General features: G+C 37.6%; 1 protein-coding gene across 1 annotated transcript; it reads left to right on the plus strand.

The window, feature by feature from the left end:
• Nucleotides 1–9,684: 9,684 nt before the first annotated feature.
• On the plus strand, nucleotides 9,685–17,087 carry LOC103978380 (protein ULTRAPETALA 1). The gene is made up of 3 exons (XM_009394161.3): nucleotides 9,685–10,597; nucleotides 12,363–12,687; nucleotides 16,573–17,087. Exons 1-3 carry the CDS (start codon nucleotides 10,390–10,392, stop codon nucleotides 16,745–16,747), a joined length of 708 nt encoding a protein of 235 aa, XP_009392436.1. The 5' UTR covers nucleotides 9,685–10,389; the 3' UTR covers nucleotides 16,748–17,087.
• The last annotated feature ends 1,126 nt before the right edge of the window (nucleotides 17,088–18,213 follow it).

An 18,213-nucleotide genomic window follows, 5' to 3' on the forward strand; every position in this document is an offset into this window, starting at 1 on the left:
TTTTGTCCTTATTAGTGCACTTTATTTTTATCATCAGCTCTCCTCATCGATTAAAAAAACAATTGAAACATGGCATATTTTGAGTTAATATAATTGACCTAAGGTGATATCTTTTAAGCTATTACAAAATATACATAATCCTAAAAATATTAAATTATTATAATAAATATTAAAAAAATAGCTCTTCTTCTATCTTTAATTAATTAATTAATTTATTTTTCATTGTGCATCACCTTCAATTATCAAGAGGAGGAGAGAGGAAGCGAACAAAAGATGGTTACACATAAGGAGTCAAAATTTTCTTTATTAAAATTTAATTATAAAATAAGGATATATATCTATTTATAAAAAATAATTTAAAAATAATTAAAAATTTTAATATGAGATTCTAAATAACAAGAACGGGTGGTGAATAGTAATATGCTTACGGCGCCCATTGAACCTTTTCGATCCATTGACTGGAGTGATCCATTGAATCATTAGCCTCTGTGTCCGGACTCGTCTTACCGGGGGAGACGTCGAGGCCGGAGGCTACACGAGAGACCCAGAGAGCGACGCAGGGGTCTTGCGCTCGTCGTTATCGTTCGTAGTTTCTGTTCTGGCTCATCTCTTTTTTCTCTTTTCTGTTTGATTAGGGTTTTCATGTGTCGGATTTCCGGTTGTATCTGAAGTAGGAACGAATCGTTCGTAGTACTTCCGACTTTATACCTTCACTTGATTGATGTTTTTGTGATTGAATGGTAGAAACGTTTGGTGAAGCATCGAAATAATGAGTCAGTTGGTTTTCTTGGTGAAATCATGATAGGATTAGAAAGTTTTTCCTTCTTTCTTGGCTGATTAGAATTTTAGTTAGATGATACAGTTAAAATCAAGGATGTTTCGGAGGCTTGTCTCGCTCGAAACTGTTGTCTATCAATTCCTATTATTTTTCCGTATAGAAGGACAAGAACGATAACAATTTGGGGGAATTACCCGTTATAGGAAAAGGGAGGGCGAAGATTGGGGCAGTGTTTGAGTAGATTTAGGAATTGTTGACCTTTGATATCTAATAGTATTGCATCTGTAATAAGAGGAGGTCACGGCTAACTCATTGGCTGGCTTTATAAGGTATTTCCCTTCTGTTTATGTATTTATTTGTTTGTGAATATATATATTTAATGTGTTGGAGGGCAGCAGAACTTTGGTATTGGAAAGGAGTTTAATTAATACATGGTTCATGGGAGAGGAGAAATCCATGAAAGCCTTAATTTGTTATCCTTCATTTTCTTCTTTTATAAATATCATGGAACCATTGTTTTGGCTTGGAAGTTATGAGGAAAGCACCAAATTGTTTGTCTGCTCTTTCGCAAATGCAGTCGACAAGGTTGATTCCATCTTGAGATTCCCTCTATTTATTCATTTATTGTTGTTAACCCCTTTGGAGATAAACAATCTATCTTTTTTTCGCAAGTGGTAAGTGGTGAAGACGGGATATGATCCCTTGGTATCAGCGTCAAGGTTTTTACCAACTTAGCTAATTTACACCTTTTTAAGAATTTGTAGGATGATGATTCGAACCTCAACTTAAGGTGAGTCAGGTTCATCACCAACAATGATTTAGTTGTAAAAATTTATTGAATGAGAATTGAATACCTCAACCTAGACTAGGTAATCAGATACACCACCACTAGACTAGTTGTTAAGATGTAATTATTGTAGGATGGGGATTTGAACCCTTGTTCTAAGATAAGTAAGTCAAGTACACCACCATCAGACTAATTATTTGGGTCATAAAATTTATATGATGATAATTCGAACCCTCAACCTAAAATAAATGAGTCAAGCAGACCATCATCGGAAAAATTATTTTTGTGTAATTTAATAAGTGAGTCAACTACATCACTATAAGCTCTTATTTATATAAGATTCTTTACATGCTTAATTTGCTTGTAGTATTACTCTTTTTGGCTGTGTTTCAATGGTCAAGTTGTTAATTATATTTGTGTCCATGCAGATTCCTTGAATAGGACCAGATGGAACATCTCAAGGCTTCAAACAACCTTAATCACAGCAAAGATGGCATCAGTAACTCTTATGGGGCAAGCATAAAGGGTGGAACAGGATGTGAGGAGAAGAGAGCTGCAGTTCAGGCAGAGATTGCTATAGTTAACCAACTTCCGTCTAATAGCAGCTATGCAGTACATCGCATGCGAGTGCTGAACAAACTTCTGCATCTTTTGTCCGTTCAGGTTACAAGATAAACTCTATTTTTTGAAATTTTATTATTTGTATATTTTTTAGAGGAAAATTATTTAGATTGACTATTATTATGTATTCTCATATTTGACTTTTAGATGTGTATTATATGTCATATTGCTGAAGTAGATAAAGTAGCCATCTTTTTGCATAATCTTGTGAGTATTGGTTTGGGATATTGGAACTTTTAAGCAAGGTCTGCCGTACCGGATCGTACCGCCCGGTACGGGCGGTACGTACCAGTCCGACAGACCAGCGGTACACGGACCGCTCTGTATCGTACCGAGCACTGTAGCAGTACTACAGTGCTCGGTACACCTGGGTGTGCCGAGCGGTATACCGTACTGTACCGGTACCGAGCCTGGGTCGAAACGCCGGTATGATACGGTACGGCAGACCTTGCTTTTAAGAGCAGCAACTAAAATCGTAATATCTCCAAACTGTTAACAGACCACTTAATATTAGAATTTTGACCAGAACGCTATGCAATTCATTTATGAAGAAAAATTTAAAGATAAGTTTCGATGCGTTTCATACCTGAAACCAGAATTAATAAGATGAAGAAAGATGCTAGGCAAACTTTACATGAGTTTTGGTTATTTTGCCAACAAGATAAATTTCATAGAGCTTTGGCTCTCTGTTACATCAGCCACCAATATGCAATGATGAATGTGCTGCTAGTAGGAGGTTGCCCATCCATGTCTAATGATGGCTGATTAGAATTCTACTGGTGTTCACTGTGCAAAATTAGAAGTTACGTATTTGTAGAGATTGGACTTAATTTTATAGCATCTCCTTCCTATATCTTACACTTTCATTTTCCCATTGTGCTCTCTCTTCTTTGCAGAGGAGTGTCTCTCAGGATGAGGAATTGGAGCTTCTTTTTGCAAGCCTTTCTCTGTGAAGGTGGGTAAATGCAGTATAGCTATAAATATTTAAGTCTTAGTTGTATTATTTGATTTTAATTATTATGCTACTGAAGTGAGCTGGAAGCTATTAGCTTGAAATTAGTTTGATTGATGCCTTCTTAATACTGCAGATATGACCAATTTTTTCAACTTTGTCATCCATTAATGTCTTAGGTGCATTTGGCATCCATTTCTAGAAGTGAAAAAAAAAAATCAGTATATATACATTTTTTCTGCTAGTTTTGAAGTATGCTTGCTAATCACCACTGAGATATCACTTCAAAAATCTGAAATCAAAAAGAGATTTCATGAGCACAAAACTAAAAGCAAATTTTACATCTTCAATACAAGTTTAGTTACGGCTTTTATTTTTAATTTGAGAAAAATGCTCGTCTATGAATCTTCTAGTGGAGAATAATTTTTTTATTATATAAAGATAAGAACACAGGATATCTTGAATAAAAAATTATTAGCAAAGCAATAAAAACAAAGTAATAGAGTATTACATCATTTCATTTTTTTCAAAGGATTTTTTTAACAAAGGAGAAAATTATATTAATTTGAAAGCAGAGCATATTGATTCTCAGTAGGTGAATTACCTCTCTGAAAAACATCATAGTTGTGAACTCTAGCAAAATTAGCCAGAAGAAGAGCTTTAGTGTTTGTGTATGGGGGTCCACTTGAGGACCTTTACAAGATTAGCTATGAACAGAATGTCATTGTAAACATTCCTTAAACATTAGGGCATATTGTTGCCATTAGTTAGCATGTTTACCATTGTGAGTGAGTCCAATTTGACCCAGATATTGGTCAAATTTTCTTCTTGGATCTTCGGGAACACATGCTTCAGGGTCCAGCATTGCATTCTGCTTGCAGTGGGTCATGCGATTTGTGACTTTAGCATCCTCCACAAAGGATTTGGCCACTGACATAAGATAAATCCAGCATCTGCTTTCATATCACTTTTAGTAAAAGATCCATCACAGTATATTATGTATGAAGCACCAGGAGGACTAGTGGGAGGGGGGAGGGAAGCAGACTTGTGTTGCTGGAGACCCTCAAATCTGTTAGGGGGCATAGAACTCTCATTGGTTAAAGCAATGGCCTTAAACCAAATAGAGCGACATTGGATTTGGTTTTTGTGATAGAGGTTGTCATTCCTATTGTTACAGAGAAGCCAAAGGCTATCGGCAATGAGGGTTCTTAAGGAGGTAGCAGAGGCTTTTTCAAGTTGTTCTATCTTTTAACTAATCACCATCACTCCATAAATCAAAGAGATGAAAATTGTATGACAGTTTTGTTTTGATAAGGTTCAATATCTGTTTGCCAAAGGGCATTGAAAGAAAATATGCACAAGTGTATCTTGATCAGCCTTATAGATCGGTCAAGGGCCTATATAATTGTTGGAAAATTTTGATGTCCATTGGGGAAGTGGAAAGTCTTTTTCATTGGAGTTTCCAGAGTAAAGTTTAGATTCTTGGAAGAAGAGGATGCTCCTTTATCGCCCTCCAACCATCCCACCCAGTGCACATGGGAAGGATTTTTGTTGGGCAAATTGTCCAATCAATGTAGGTTGGAGTGCTCCTGAATCCAAAAATCATAGTAGAATATCCTACTAATAAAATTTCTGAAAATAAGTGACTCATTTAATCATGAGAAGTACCACTGCCTGATTCTTAGGATGCTTTTCCAATTGCTAAGTTTTGCTAGCACCATTCTCTAATGGCTGGAATGGAACAAACTATTTACTTCATATTTGGGGATGAGATTACTTCTCACCTGATTAATACATTGGCTTAACAACTTCTCCAACAAGAGATAAAACTATCGCCTTCACACCTGATCGCTCAATTTATAAAAATATCTAGAATAGTCCTTCCTATATCAATCAAATAATTTGTTTGATAACTAAACTTTCTAATGTTTTCAAATTTCCATATGTGATATGTTATCTCGTATCTTTAGAGATAAGGCTTCTTATTCCTCTGCCTTCATCCTACTCTTTCATTTGTTGCCAGGAACACCATATGTCTATGCAATATGATTCTGCTCACTGCACCTCTTTGTCTCTTAAGTTACGTAAGCTTACCATGTTTGTTTCATTTCATCCTTCCTATTTTTCATTTCTTTTCTCACCAAAGCTTGGCAAAAGATAGTTTGTAGAAATTCCTTTCACCAATTTTCCCTCCTAAGTTGGACATTCTCTCACTATATTATGAGAAAATGTATTGTCTCCATAACTATGGATGCCAAGGTCATCAAGTAACAGTATATAATTATCTACCCCACCATCATGTACCCCGAGAAGTTTGGATTCTTGAAGGCTAGGTTTCTAATTCCCATGAAAATATGTTTTATAATTTATCCATGCAGCATTTCATTGTAGCATTTGTTAGAATGGACATAGTAACTGATTATTTGAATTATAACTTATCATATATAGTAATGGATGGTGGGCTAATTACATATTACCTCATATAGTTAGTTACATTTAACATCTCGATCTCTACACTTTAAAAAGTTATATTGACATTCCTATAATTATGAAAGTGAAACATCTAGGTTTATGTACTATAACGACATCGATTTTACTAATGAAATACAAAAACAAAGGGCAAAAAGATAATTTTAACATTCTAGTTGGTGGTAGTAGATGGTATTGGTGGTTACGGACGACGGTGCCACTAGAGGCTATGGGTGGTTGTTGTGGATGAGGAGAGTGGTGGCGAGATTCTCATTCACAACAGTCACCCATGCCCCAAATGGCACAGTCGTCCGCCACCACCAACACCATTCATCACCATCAACTGGAACGTTAAAATTATTTTTTTATCTTTTGTTTTCGTGTTTTCGTTAGTAAAACTGACGACGTTAGGATAAATGAACCTAGATATTTCACTTTTATAAATATAGGAATGTCAGTGTAACTTTTTAAAATGTAGAGATTTGAATTCTAAATGTAGCTAACTACAGGTGATAGTCTATAATTAGCTCGTGGATGGTCTAAACAAGGTAGTACCTGACAAGTTTCATTATAATGCATGTTTTAGAAAGAGTGCCACCTATATTCCTTGTATCTAGGATCTCATTTCATGAGATGTACTGGATGAAATAAATTAGTAATTAGGTCATAATATTTTTCCTTTTCTTCTTTGTAGTAAGTTATTCATTTTTGCTGAAGCCATTATGTATTACATTATTATCTTCTACGACAATTTTACTTAGGTCATTGACCAAGATCTTGAAAACTGCTAAATATTGGATACCTACAAGTTGAAAAATGATTGAAGATCACTTGTTCTTTTTCTTTTTTGGCTTATGTTTATCAAACATTTTTTGTTATTTGTTATCTTCAAAAATGATTTTCTTTTATAATTTTCATTCTACAAGTTGAAGAAACATATATATCAGTGAATATGTTCCAACAAATTCACAGCCATTGTCAACTATCATCTTGTGCTTTGCGATCCTCAATCTCAATCTTATGAAGTCAGACTGCTTCATGCAAAAAATTTCATCATCTTATGCATAATTATTAATTATTTGTTGCAGCCGGAAAGATGATACATCCTCTATTGTCGTGCAATAAGAGGTTCGTTGTGGTAGTGGAAGTCATCACTGGTTTAGGTCACATGTGATGCTCGCCATTGGGATATGCTCCAAGACTTCTCTCTCTCTCATATATTGACAGTTTTGCTGCGTACCTTTTAGGCTGCCTATAATGATTAACTAGCAAACTATTTCTGTCATCTCTTTCTAGTGGAATTGTAATGATGTAAGCATTAGTCTTCTTGTGCTATGCCCAACTCCTAGTGTTAAAACACTGTTCCAGTAAAATCTCTAAAGTGACCTTGACCAGTAGCTTTTTAAGATCTCGAAGTGCTATTTTTTATCCGATACATTATGAGCCAGATATATTCCAGCATCATCTCATAAAGAGAAATGTCTATAAAAACGGACCGATCATTACTTTGGAATTTCTTGTGAAGTAATTTTTACATCATTGTTTTAGCGAAGTTACATGGTTGACTATTCGTGATGTTTTCATGGCTTCTAATGGAGGAAAAAAGAATTGGATTTCCGTTTATCTTGGTTAATTATTTTTGCCCATGAAACATTTTTGGTCACCAGTAGTCGACTCATGGGTCCAGTCTCTAAATAACTAGTCATCACTCCCCAAGAAGAGCATATTTGGGGGTCCTCAGCCTATAGTAATGCTATGTCCAAAGCCTTTGTTGATGAATGGCTCCATGTACTTTGGTCATTATTTTATTCATGCCACTTGGTGCATTGAACTACATCAGCGGCATGAGGAGCTCTTCTTGTCTTGACTATGGATGGTGTGGCACAGCTGCGCATGAGGGCTGGCTGCCATTGTTAGACTGCTATGAAGTCAGAATCAGATGGCTCTTTCTACTTTCAAGTCTCCCAGCAGACAACACTCCTGCCTTTCTCATCGACTCAATCACGTGTTAGTGAAAGAATGCATTCCCATGCTGTAATTGATCTCATGCAGCCTTTGTTTGGAAAGTGCCAAAGACTCAAAAGACTAAGTCTTGCTCTCCTTATTTTTTATCTTGAAGATCGGGAGAGCCAGAGCCAGCTAAATCAGTGGGTATGTTTTCATCTCTCATGTTCAAGCTTGTCATAAGTCACATTTAATTTATTTTCTATTTCTCGAAAATGTTTTTTGCAATCAACATCAAGAATGTGCATCCCCCTTTGCTTATTAGAAATGGTATAGGGAGGATCAATGTTATACAGTCCTACTCATATAGATAAATAAGTTGTTTTCAAGTCATGTAAAGCAATCCTATGGTTGTCACTAACATTCACACTCGATGGTTAACTTTTAATTATTAGGACAGCTGAGAAAATGTCTTGAGCATATGTTTATTGATATGTCCTCAATGGCTATCCCATGAGAACAACTTGCAATCCAAAGTGAATGGGACATCTTAAGCCACATGAACAATTATTTAAGTTGGAATGTAGCAGAAGATATAATGAATGCCATGATGTAAGGAGGATGTACCCGAAGCTAGCATGCACCTAACATTCAAGATTTATAATTCTTAGGTCAATTGTCAATCAACGAGCCAAGACAATACTTTATGGTCACTGATGTGAAGTAGAATTGTCTGTCAGTCAAAAATATGTTATTTACAGTTTTAAGAACTGCTATTCAATTGGATTATGCTTTGTTTCATTATATTGTCCTCATTTTCTATTTCAACACTGCTGACTCACAATCACATTAGAACATTGGATTTTGGAAAAAGAAGGAGAAATTTATTACTTCCTCCACATGGGTGAGTTAGGTTAGGTTGACCTACCTACAAGATTCAATTATTCAGATCAAAACCATACTTAATATATGCAATTATTCTACCAATTGATGCACTTAAAAGAAGCATGATTGTCCATTCTTGGATGGTCATGTGAACTACTTTTTTGAGACAATCACATTGCATCAATGGTACATAGTATGGAAGCCAAACTGGAGAATCTTTCTTGGATGGTCATGTGAACTACTTTTTTTGAGGCAATCGCATTGCATCAATGGTACATAGTATGGAAGCCAAACTGGAGTATGGAGAAGACCCATTGCACTGACTGCATGCATGTGACATATTTTACCACACATTTGTTAGTAAAATGAACTCTTTGTCAGCACTGCAGATTTACTGACTTGAACAGTGTCCTAAGGAGACCTGTTGCTATGCTTAATGATATCTGTAAGTGATTGGCAAGTGGTGCACTGTGGCCTGGGAAGTTCTGACCAATTGTCAACATGCAGTAAACAGTACCTTTCACTATTAGGGCATTGAAAAGTCAAATAATAGCTATATTAGCATGCCTGGTCAACCCATGCTATGTGGGCATGATGAGCATTTGGTTCGCACCGCACCCACAAATCAACTTTACTGCTTGCATGCTAATGATTTGGGAATATTCTCATGATGATTATTGTACTGAAATTAAGCAATGATGCCTTTCCCTTCAAATCATATAGAAAGCTCCATTGCAAAGTGCTGCATTTTCTCTATCTTGTTCCAAACACAATCCATCTCCAGATAGTAGATAGGCTGAGAGAGATCAACATGCCCTCGATGAGAAGTGGCCACCACCAGAGGAAGGGTGAACAGGATGAATGGCTTGGACCAGTGGAGGAGGGGAGAGGAGAGGAGTAGTAGTCGCATGAGATGCTGCTGCTCCAATAGGCCATAGGGTGGTGCCTGAGAGGAATAAAGCCAACTACTTTTACTGTGGCCCAAAATCCAAGCTTGGTATTTGGAGAAAGGCACCAGCAACAGCAGGGGTCCATTCATGGAAATGGTAGGGAAAAAGATGAACACCCTTTCATTGAGCTCTTCCCTTTTGTTTTCTTGCGACTTCTTCATCTCTCTCTCTCTCTCTCTTTTCTGCAAACCAAACGTACGCTTGTGAGTGAGTGAATGAAATCTTGTATATATACATATTCTTTCTCATGTCGTGTCATGCACGAGCCGCAGAGCGCTGGTGAATGCTGATGCCGATGCCAGCTCAAGATGAGAGTTGTTTGGGATTCCCGAAGTGTCCCTCCCTCCTCTCTGGTCTCCTTGTTATTAAACACGACTCTCTCCCTCTCTCTCCCTGTCTCGTCCAGAGTTCTTGCTCTCCGGGGAGGCCTTGAGGGAGGTGATGGGGGGACTTGGTTCTACGGACTGAGGAGCATGTCGCAGAGAGGGGAGGGAGGAGTTCGGGCCCCGAATGGGAATGCTAAGAGCCTATATTATGCGGAAAGGAGACCGCGGTGAGCCGTATCCCTTTTCCCATCGGGTTATCTGGTGAGGGGCGTGCGCTGTGCGGCTCCTTTCGATGGATCCTTGTAGGTTCTCGCTTCTTGCCGTGCGGCAGTAGCTGTCCGGCGCAGAAAGGTGGCGCCCTTTCCTCTCCTCGCCGCCTCTTTTTCTGTGAGCAACTCTCGACGAGATTTCCAGGTCCCTCGAGCGCCTCCTTTGACTTCTCGACGTTGCCTCCCCCCTTGGATCTTAGATCTTTGCCTCAGAACCCTCAAAGAAGTCTTCTTTTTGTTCTTTGCCTAGTTTTCTTGGTCTCCGGTTGCGTCTCGGTAATTCTTTTCGTTACCTTCGTCGTCTCAAAGCGCCCAAAGGCCGCTTCGGATTTCTTTCGGGGTTTTAGCGTCAAAAGAGGGATCTTTTGGTGAGGTTTCGGTGCGTCTTCTCGACCGAAGGAGTGACAGATGGCCGATGGTGAGGGACAAGATGCCACCTCTTTGTTCGCGGACGAGGAATTGTGCGAGATGAGTGGGTTGAAGAGGGGCACCGACTTCGTCGAGGTGATGTGCGGGTGCACGAGCCACCGGTACGGGGACGCCGTCGGGCGGCTTAGGGTTTTCGCCTCCGGTGATCTGGAGATCAGCTGCGATTGCACGCCGGGTTGTCATGAAGGTGAGTCGGGTCATTCGATTCGACGGCTCTCGAACGATTCCGAAGCTTCGTGAATGATGTCTCTCGGACTAAGATAACGAGCTAGATCTCATGATATTGTCTCTGGTCATGATGGGTTCTTTAGGAATAGCATCTCGTCTTCATGCACACATGTTGTTTGATTCTGGACTGTGCTTAATATCTCGCAAAAGGATCATCCATGCGCGCATCATTGACATGGTCTTTTTCTTTGCTCCATGCAACTTGTTTATTGTCTTGTTCGTGTACGCTTGTCCACATTTGCATGCAAGTGCGGTTTCTTTAAGACTTGGCACATTTCTTTTCCGCCTATTTCGGGTGTTCTGATTCAGTGTATGACCATTTCCGGATTCATAACCTTCACAATGTGATCACTTTGCCCTGTGCTTGTCGGTTCAAACTTTCGTTTGTTTAGTTAGCTGGCACATAAATGATCAGATCACTGTTAACATATGCTGCGTGGTCTTTATTCTTCGGTTGCATTATCTTCTGCTGAAGCTTAAGTGGAAGTCCCTTTGTAGCATTGAGCTAATGTTCTTCACTGCTGTTCTTCTTGGAATAGTGACTGAATTGTTCCGGTCTTACTGCTATAATTTTGGCCTTGGTTTGACAAGAAGATTGAATGAATGATGGGTGCTTAGCTCTGCTCTTTTTAAAATCTGTTGGTGACTATAATATCAGATATTTTAGTGGGAACAGTAAAATTTATGGGCCGGCTTCCTTTTCTTATATTGATGATGCCAGCAGTTTGTTTGTGCCATTGGTATTATCTCTAATTCAGACATGCCATATGATGTGAACAGAATATATTCTACAGGAATTATCTATAGTTGTAGTCCATTCTTGTACTAGCATGGTAACAAATATAGTTTTTCGATCTGAAATCATAAGTGAAATTGGGTTTGAATTTATCAAATTTATGTTTTGCCGGTCGTTCATGATTTTTCACTTGTCTTTGTTTTGTTGAAAGTTATTTTTTCGTACTACATCTTTTCGTGTTATGAAGAAATGAAGGACATTAAATATGTGTGTAACTCAAAGGCCTTTATTTTCTTCACAAAGAATGGTGTATATATTATAATTGGAACAAAAATAGCCCCACTATGTTTGGAACATCACAAAAGCCTCGCCTAGAGATCTCCATTTCTGCTTGTTTCATGCACAGAAGGGTTGCAGTTATAAAATATTGTAGTGAACAGGAAATATTATCTCATCACCCTTTACTTTTTTTTTTTTCCAAGTATTGCCCCATTTAGATGAGAAATCGAGTTCTGCACAATAACCGTGCTAGATGGAGGACTATCAATGTGATAAGGCTCTTGGAGAACTACAAGAAAAAGTGCCACTCCTATAAAAGAGGATGTGATTCTTCCAATAAAATAATATTGTTGAAGAATGTATCACATAAGAATATGTCACAGCTCTTTGCATGTACTCTGTCAATTTATCAATTGATATATCCATTTTTTAACATGGAGAATACATACCTATGATCGAGTAAGGAATCCCTGATTGGATGATGTATATATTAGAAACTATCTTTCTTTCAGTGAATACTATAGCCCTTTTTTATAGGTAAAATTTATCCTTTGCATAAAAAAGAAAAAAAATCAAATGTGCAGAACTCAACTTTAGAATCTCAATTTGCTAATGCTGAATTGCACTTTTTATGATTTTTCTGTCCTCACTGTGACAAAATGATGTTACTGGTCACTTGCCTGTTGGCTGAATTTTTATAATTTGTCAGATAAGTTGACACCAGCTGCTTTTGAGAAGCACTCTGGGAGGGAGACTGCGAGGAAATGGAAAAGCAATGTATGGGTCATAGTCAAAGGAGACAAGGTTCCACTCTCAAAGACTGTTCTACTTAAATACTACAACCAGGTATCAAAAGCTGCTAATGGCTCTCATAAGGGCCCTAATGGAAGACCATGTCACCGTGATGAATTTGTCCACTGTAAAAGATGCAACAAAGAGCGTAGGTTTCGCTTGCGCACTAAAGAAGAATGCCGCAAGTATCATGATGCTGTGAGAAATCCAAATTGGAAATGTTCTGATTCGACATTTGAAAGGTAAGAGTTGGACTTTGGTTTTATTTGATTACTATATGTCTTTTGCCTTTGATTTATTGTTCTTTCTAAGGTGATCATACTGGAAGAATCAATTGAACTAGCCAAACCTAGTAAGCTTCCGAATGTTAAGTAGAGTATATATAAAACAAATTTCATAGTACTTGGCCTGTTCATCATGTAAATATGGCTGGCATTATAGACATTCTGCTGGATATCAATGTAGCTGCTTTTGCATATGCAACCATATTGCACATATGAATTTCTATCTTTCAATTAAGTGATCTGAATCTTCCTTTGGTTTCATTATTTCTATATATATTTTTAGTCTCTTTTGAAAATTCATAATAACAATAATACTGTGATCTCTATTCTTTAGATGACCTTAGTTTGACTAATTCTTTGGATCCAATGAACAAATTCTCTAAATAGAATTTATTCTAAATATTATTAATATTTTCTGAAGATACAGAGTGACAAGACTACACTGGTCTCCATTCTCTATGTTAGTTCTTTCTTCACTAATTATTTGTAAGTTCTTTTGCTCTATAAAAATTTTATTAGAGAGGCAGAGTAGTGGGATATCAGAGGACAACACTAAGGTATGCCATTGACAAAACCCTACTTTTATTTGATGTATTAGAGAATTCCTGGAAGTAATTCAGAATCTATTTGGTGGAAGTGACCTAGTTTTCTTATAGTCTATGTTTGGAAAATTGATTGGCTTTTGGATTTATACCGGACATGAAGTGTTCTGAAGGTTTCTTGTGATGGGATTTTGAGAGGTGGCCAATTGTAAGCCCTTAGGCATGCTTGAGAAGTTAACTTATTTTTTTATTCAATAAATTTAGATTACCTTAGAGTAATTAGTTTTTTTTCCCTCTTTTCTTCAAACTTGGGAGAGTAATATTCAGTAATTTGGTATTAGAGTGAGATAATCTTCCGTGATAACTTTTGCATTGATCTACAACATCTACAATGTATCAATGTCTCTTATCTATCTTCATTGCGAAGATGAATTTGCCTTACACATGGACAGGGAGTTCTTGTGGAATGATGGGACATTGAACCACCTTCATGAGGTTCCCACCTTAGTATTTTTAATTTTATCTATTTGTGGATTATTTTCTTTGTTATATTGTTGTTGTGAGAAAATGCCTCTAAAGATCAATTATAAGTTTTTTTAGTGCCTAAGAATCATAATATGGATATAGTATGTTATATAAGTTGTTTAGATATTAGGAATTATTTTTGGAGAATATGAGAGAGATATCATTATATAGGATCATAGGGGTGGGGAGATTACCAAGGCTAATTAGTTCTAAATGTGTGAGTGTTTGTAATCCATTCAGCCATGTTTGAGAACTTGATTGGTGTTGTTATGCAATAAAAATAGATTAATTTGAAGTGATCAGTCTCTTTCTTTCCTCTTGTATTATCTCGAGAGACCATTTCTCTAATTAGAGAGAATCATGATAGGAAGGTGTTAGCACAGAATTTGGTTCTTTGATCTAGATGCATATTCTGAGCCAACCGAGGTTCCTTCCACATCTGTCACAGTTCAATCTCGATTGACACCACACTTGTCTAACCCCGAGGGTTCCGAACCCTACCGATCCGAAAAGGTTGAACTTGCCGACTCTGAAGAGGTCGAACCCTATAGAACTGTGTCGAGAGCGTTCTTGACAAATGCCCCTTCGATGCTTAAATTAGTCTTGGGTTTGAAGGAGTCGGCCAATGACTTGAATAGCATTGGGTAAAGTGCCCGGGAACGTACCTGAAGAGCCCTTTTATAGTGGGCTCTATGGACCATTACTCACCTGATCGACGTCAATTACGAGGGGCAGTTGCTAAGGTGTCGGTCATGTGTCAACCACTATCAGGCATATTCTTACCACCTGTGGTGTCGAGGTATTGTCCACATGACATCGATATGTCATTCATGTGGCGTTGATGTGTTGTTGTCCACATGATGCTGAGGTAGCATCCACATAGCGTTGATGTGTTAGTCATACGATGCTGAGATGGCAGCCATGTGATGCTGATGTGGCAGTCACGTGACACTAAGGTGATGTCCATGTCATTTTACCCATAACAGAAGGTTAGATCCTATCATATGATGTCAAAGTTAGATTTCTTTCTCAGCAATTTTCTACAACGGCCTACACCAACATCTATGGCACCCATGAAAATTTGTGGTGACTAACAATTTCTTATTCAGCTCCCATACAATTGATTGACATAACCTACCGGCTACCTGTATGACTGGTAATGTATCTTATAGTTGGGTATCACGATAAGTCCTTGATACATGCTCAAGGGTTGATACTAATTTTATTCATCATGTAGTAAATTTGGCTTAGTTAAATAATCAGCATCTATTGTCTCTCTTGTTCTACCTTGGAAGACATTTTTTCCATATCAAATTGGAGAAAACCTAGATAAGAAGGGGTCATATGTTATCACAATTTACTTAACAATAATTATGATTCTTAAATTGCTTCAAAGTTCAAACTAGATATCGATTTTTCTTTTTTGTCAGATTTGGATAACAGTTATAACTTTTTAACATTGAACATGATATTATCAGGGACTTGACTTATACCTATTAAACTAACCATTTATTCTGTGAATTTTTGCAACAGAAACCAAAAGGTATTTTGCTTTCTTGCCTAGTCTTTTGGTGTTCGGACTGCCACAAGCAGTTCCTACTTTTCATGTTGTTCTGCTACCTTTTATTTGATAACCAATGTACAGTTTGAAAAAAGAAATGATTTCCTAAAGGACCAAATGATGACTAAAGCATTTTCATGTATCACCATTGATTCCATGGCCAGCAACAAGCAATATGTAAGCCCCTTCTTTATTTGTTTCCTGTTTCTGTCTCTATTTTTTTGTTTGACCTCTTTTTGCTACTAGCATGCTCATGTCAAACTTGTCAGCATGGCATTAGATGGCAAGTGTTCTGTCAAGCATGGTTTGCCTTATCAGTCTGTACCGGTGTATTGACTAGTTGTCAGTATGGTACGTATTGAGTCATATCGAGTGTACCGACGCATGGTACAATGGGACATACCGATGTACCGCTTATACCGATTTCCTGTCGGACCGGTATGTATCGCCCATACCAAGTGGTATGCTTCGATATGGCGAATATTGCTGTCAGGTGCCAACTAACATGTAGATGCATGCCACGGAAAGTAAATCCTTGGTCATTCTCTTGTTTAGCTCTGCAGAAGTACTAATCTGTGGAGCTTGGGTTGGTTCGTGGGCCTTGCTATTTTGATGTTGACTACCAATGAGATGCTCAATAAATGAAAAAAATTGTCCCTCAAAGAACTCAAAAGATGACATTCTCATACATTGCAATGGTTTATTACTAATCCTCGGTTGGACCAATAAATAATGATTGGAACTTAATAGTCCAATTCAGTATTTGATTCTCCTTCTAATGTAATATTGCATGTAAGTGCATGCTAGTAAGGCAATAATAGCTTAAGATTATAGAAGCTTTTCACTGTGCCATGCTTTATTAGGTACTTGGACTGACGAATTCTTCGGTGGACTTCTGGGGCACCTGGTCTTGAGTGTCTTTTTTCCTAGTGTGTGTAAATGAGCACTGATACTGGCAGAAGGAATGTATGATACTTGTCGGTTTTCAGCACAAAAAATGTGCTAATAAATTGCTATATTCAAAAATTCTGAAATATCTGATTTGAATCACAACTAAATGATATTATTAGGAAAAACACGGTTGTCTTTTTGTGATATGATAGCAGTACTAGTACATGTTTTTGTTTATGATCTTATTGACCTTTGTTTAGGTTCCTCAGCCTTCATAATCTATAATTTTTGACACCATATTATATATTTTATCCCACATATCAGAGTCACCTGCGATGATGAAGAGGAGCGAGCAAGTCGTAAAGCCTTGAGGGGATGCTCACGTTCTCCGTCCTGCAGAGGGTGTACAACATGCGTCTGTTTTGGATGCGAGACTTGCCGTTTCTCCGATTGCAGCTGTCAGACCTGCATTGATTTCACTCACAATTCAAAAAGCTAGCTTCATTCGACGGAGTATCATTTACCCTGCAACGATCACCACGACTAGCGCTATCAAGGCACCATCAGGAGACATTCTTGGTTCAATTATTGTCATGCAAAATTGAGTCCTCAGTCACATGGTTCAGTTTTTTCTTACTTTTGGCGACTGCATTCTCTCAGCCTTCAGGTGATGCTGAGAGATGTTTTGCCAATCTCACCATTGGCCTTTTCTTCTCCCTATTCTTCTTTAGAAAACATTGCTGATAGATGAAATGGGGAAAGCCATGGGTAGCCAAAATCATTTGGAGAACTGCAAAATGCATCTATTATAATCGTCTTTCCATTACATTTTTCTCAAAGGATCTTTGCTCCTCATCATATGTGCTCTCTGTTAGGCATGTCATTTATAACTTGCATGAGCATTTGTCTCCAATATGAGCCAATATCTTTGTGTTGTCATTTTTGGTACTGCTTCAGGGTTAAATAGTTGTAGAGGAAAATGTTATTTTATTTACTAAGATTGTTGAGCTCAGTGTTTCTTGGCCTCTAAATCACTTTTTTCACTGTATGAAAAAAGTCATCCAGTTGGAAAAAGAAGATTAAAATTACTTCTTTTTTTTTACCTAGAAACAGATTATGTGCCTTTGCAAGATTGTTCTATTGGTTGTCAAACTCTTATGACTAGCACAGAATAGCCAGTGAAAACACATGCATAGTGGCTATTACAGTCCTGATTAGATTAAGAATTAGGATTTTTACTTGGATGTAGGAAACAAATGGGAAATCTTTTTCGTGTGAATTCAAAAAAGCTTTTCTGGTAGCCCTAAGAGAGGAGAAATTAGAGTCAGATTATGAATTTTCAGCATAGTGGCTTCATGTTGTCCCGACCGAAAAGTTGGTCAACGCTGACACTTTGATCGTGCTTTATAGTCATGGTTGACTTTGAATGAGATTCACAAGTTAGAGTGAAACCCTATAAGATGTTTATATCCAAATTAACAACACTTCTTATCGAGGTATGCAATATCGTATCGTACCAATATTTCGAGGTTGGCTCGATACGGTATAGTACCGGTGTATCGAGCGGTACACTAGGGTGTATCAAATAGTTTTATATATTTTCTTTCTTACTGTAATACTGTAGCACTGCTACAGTATGACACTATAGCACTGTAGCACGTTCCATCCGATACTGGGCGATCCGCGTATCGGTATGCCATCGAACCGGTATGTACCGTCTGTATCGGACGGTACCATTCGGTATGGCATATCATGCTTCTTACACCCATCATCTGAATTGACCATTTGAATCTTCTTACATTTCCGATGTAAAACTAAAATGTCGGATTCGATAGAGACTATTACAAAATGCATATAAAGTTTAACCCTATCGATCCAATCGGATAATTTACTGAATCATTAATTCAAAATGATAACACTCAAATTAATGTTAGAACGTACATCAAACTCTTATTAGTTAATCCG

Source organism: Musa acuminata, chromosome BXJ3-1 (assembly GCF_036884655.1).
Source record: "Musa acuminata AAA Group cultivar baxijiao chromosome BXJ3-1, Cavendish_Baxijiao_AAA, whole genome shotgun sequence".
Classification (NCBI taxonomy): domain Eukaryota; kingdom Viridiplantae; phylum Streptophyta; class Magnoliopsida; order Zingiberales; family Musaceae; genus Musa; species Musa acuminata.

Excerpts from the sequence above, each read along its gene's own strand:
- LOC103978380 (XM_009394161.3), top strand. The coding sequence starts at position 10,390 with ATGGCCGATGGTGAGGGACAAGATGCCACCTCTTTGTTCGCGGACGAG. Across the intron at positions 10,598-12,362 it reads CACGCCGGGTTGTCATGAAG|ATAAGTTGACACCAGCTGCT; the intron begins GTGAGTCGGGTC and ends ATAATTTGTCAG. Across the intron at positions 12,688-16,572 it reads TCTGATTCGACATTTGAAAG|AGTCACCTGCGATGATGAAG; the intron begins GTAAGAGTTGGA and ends CCCACATATCAG.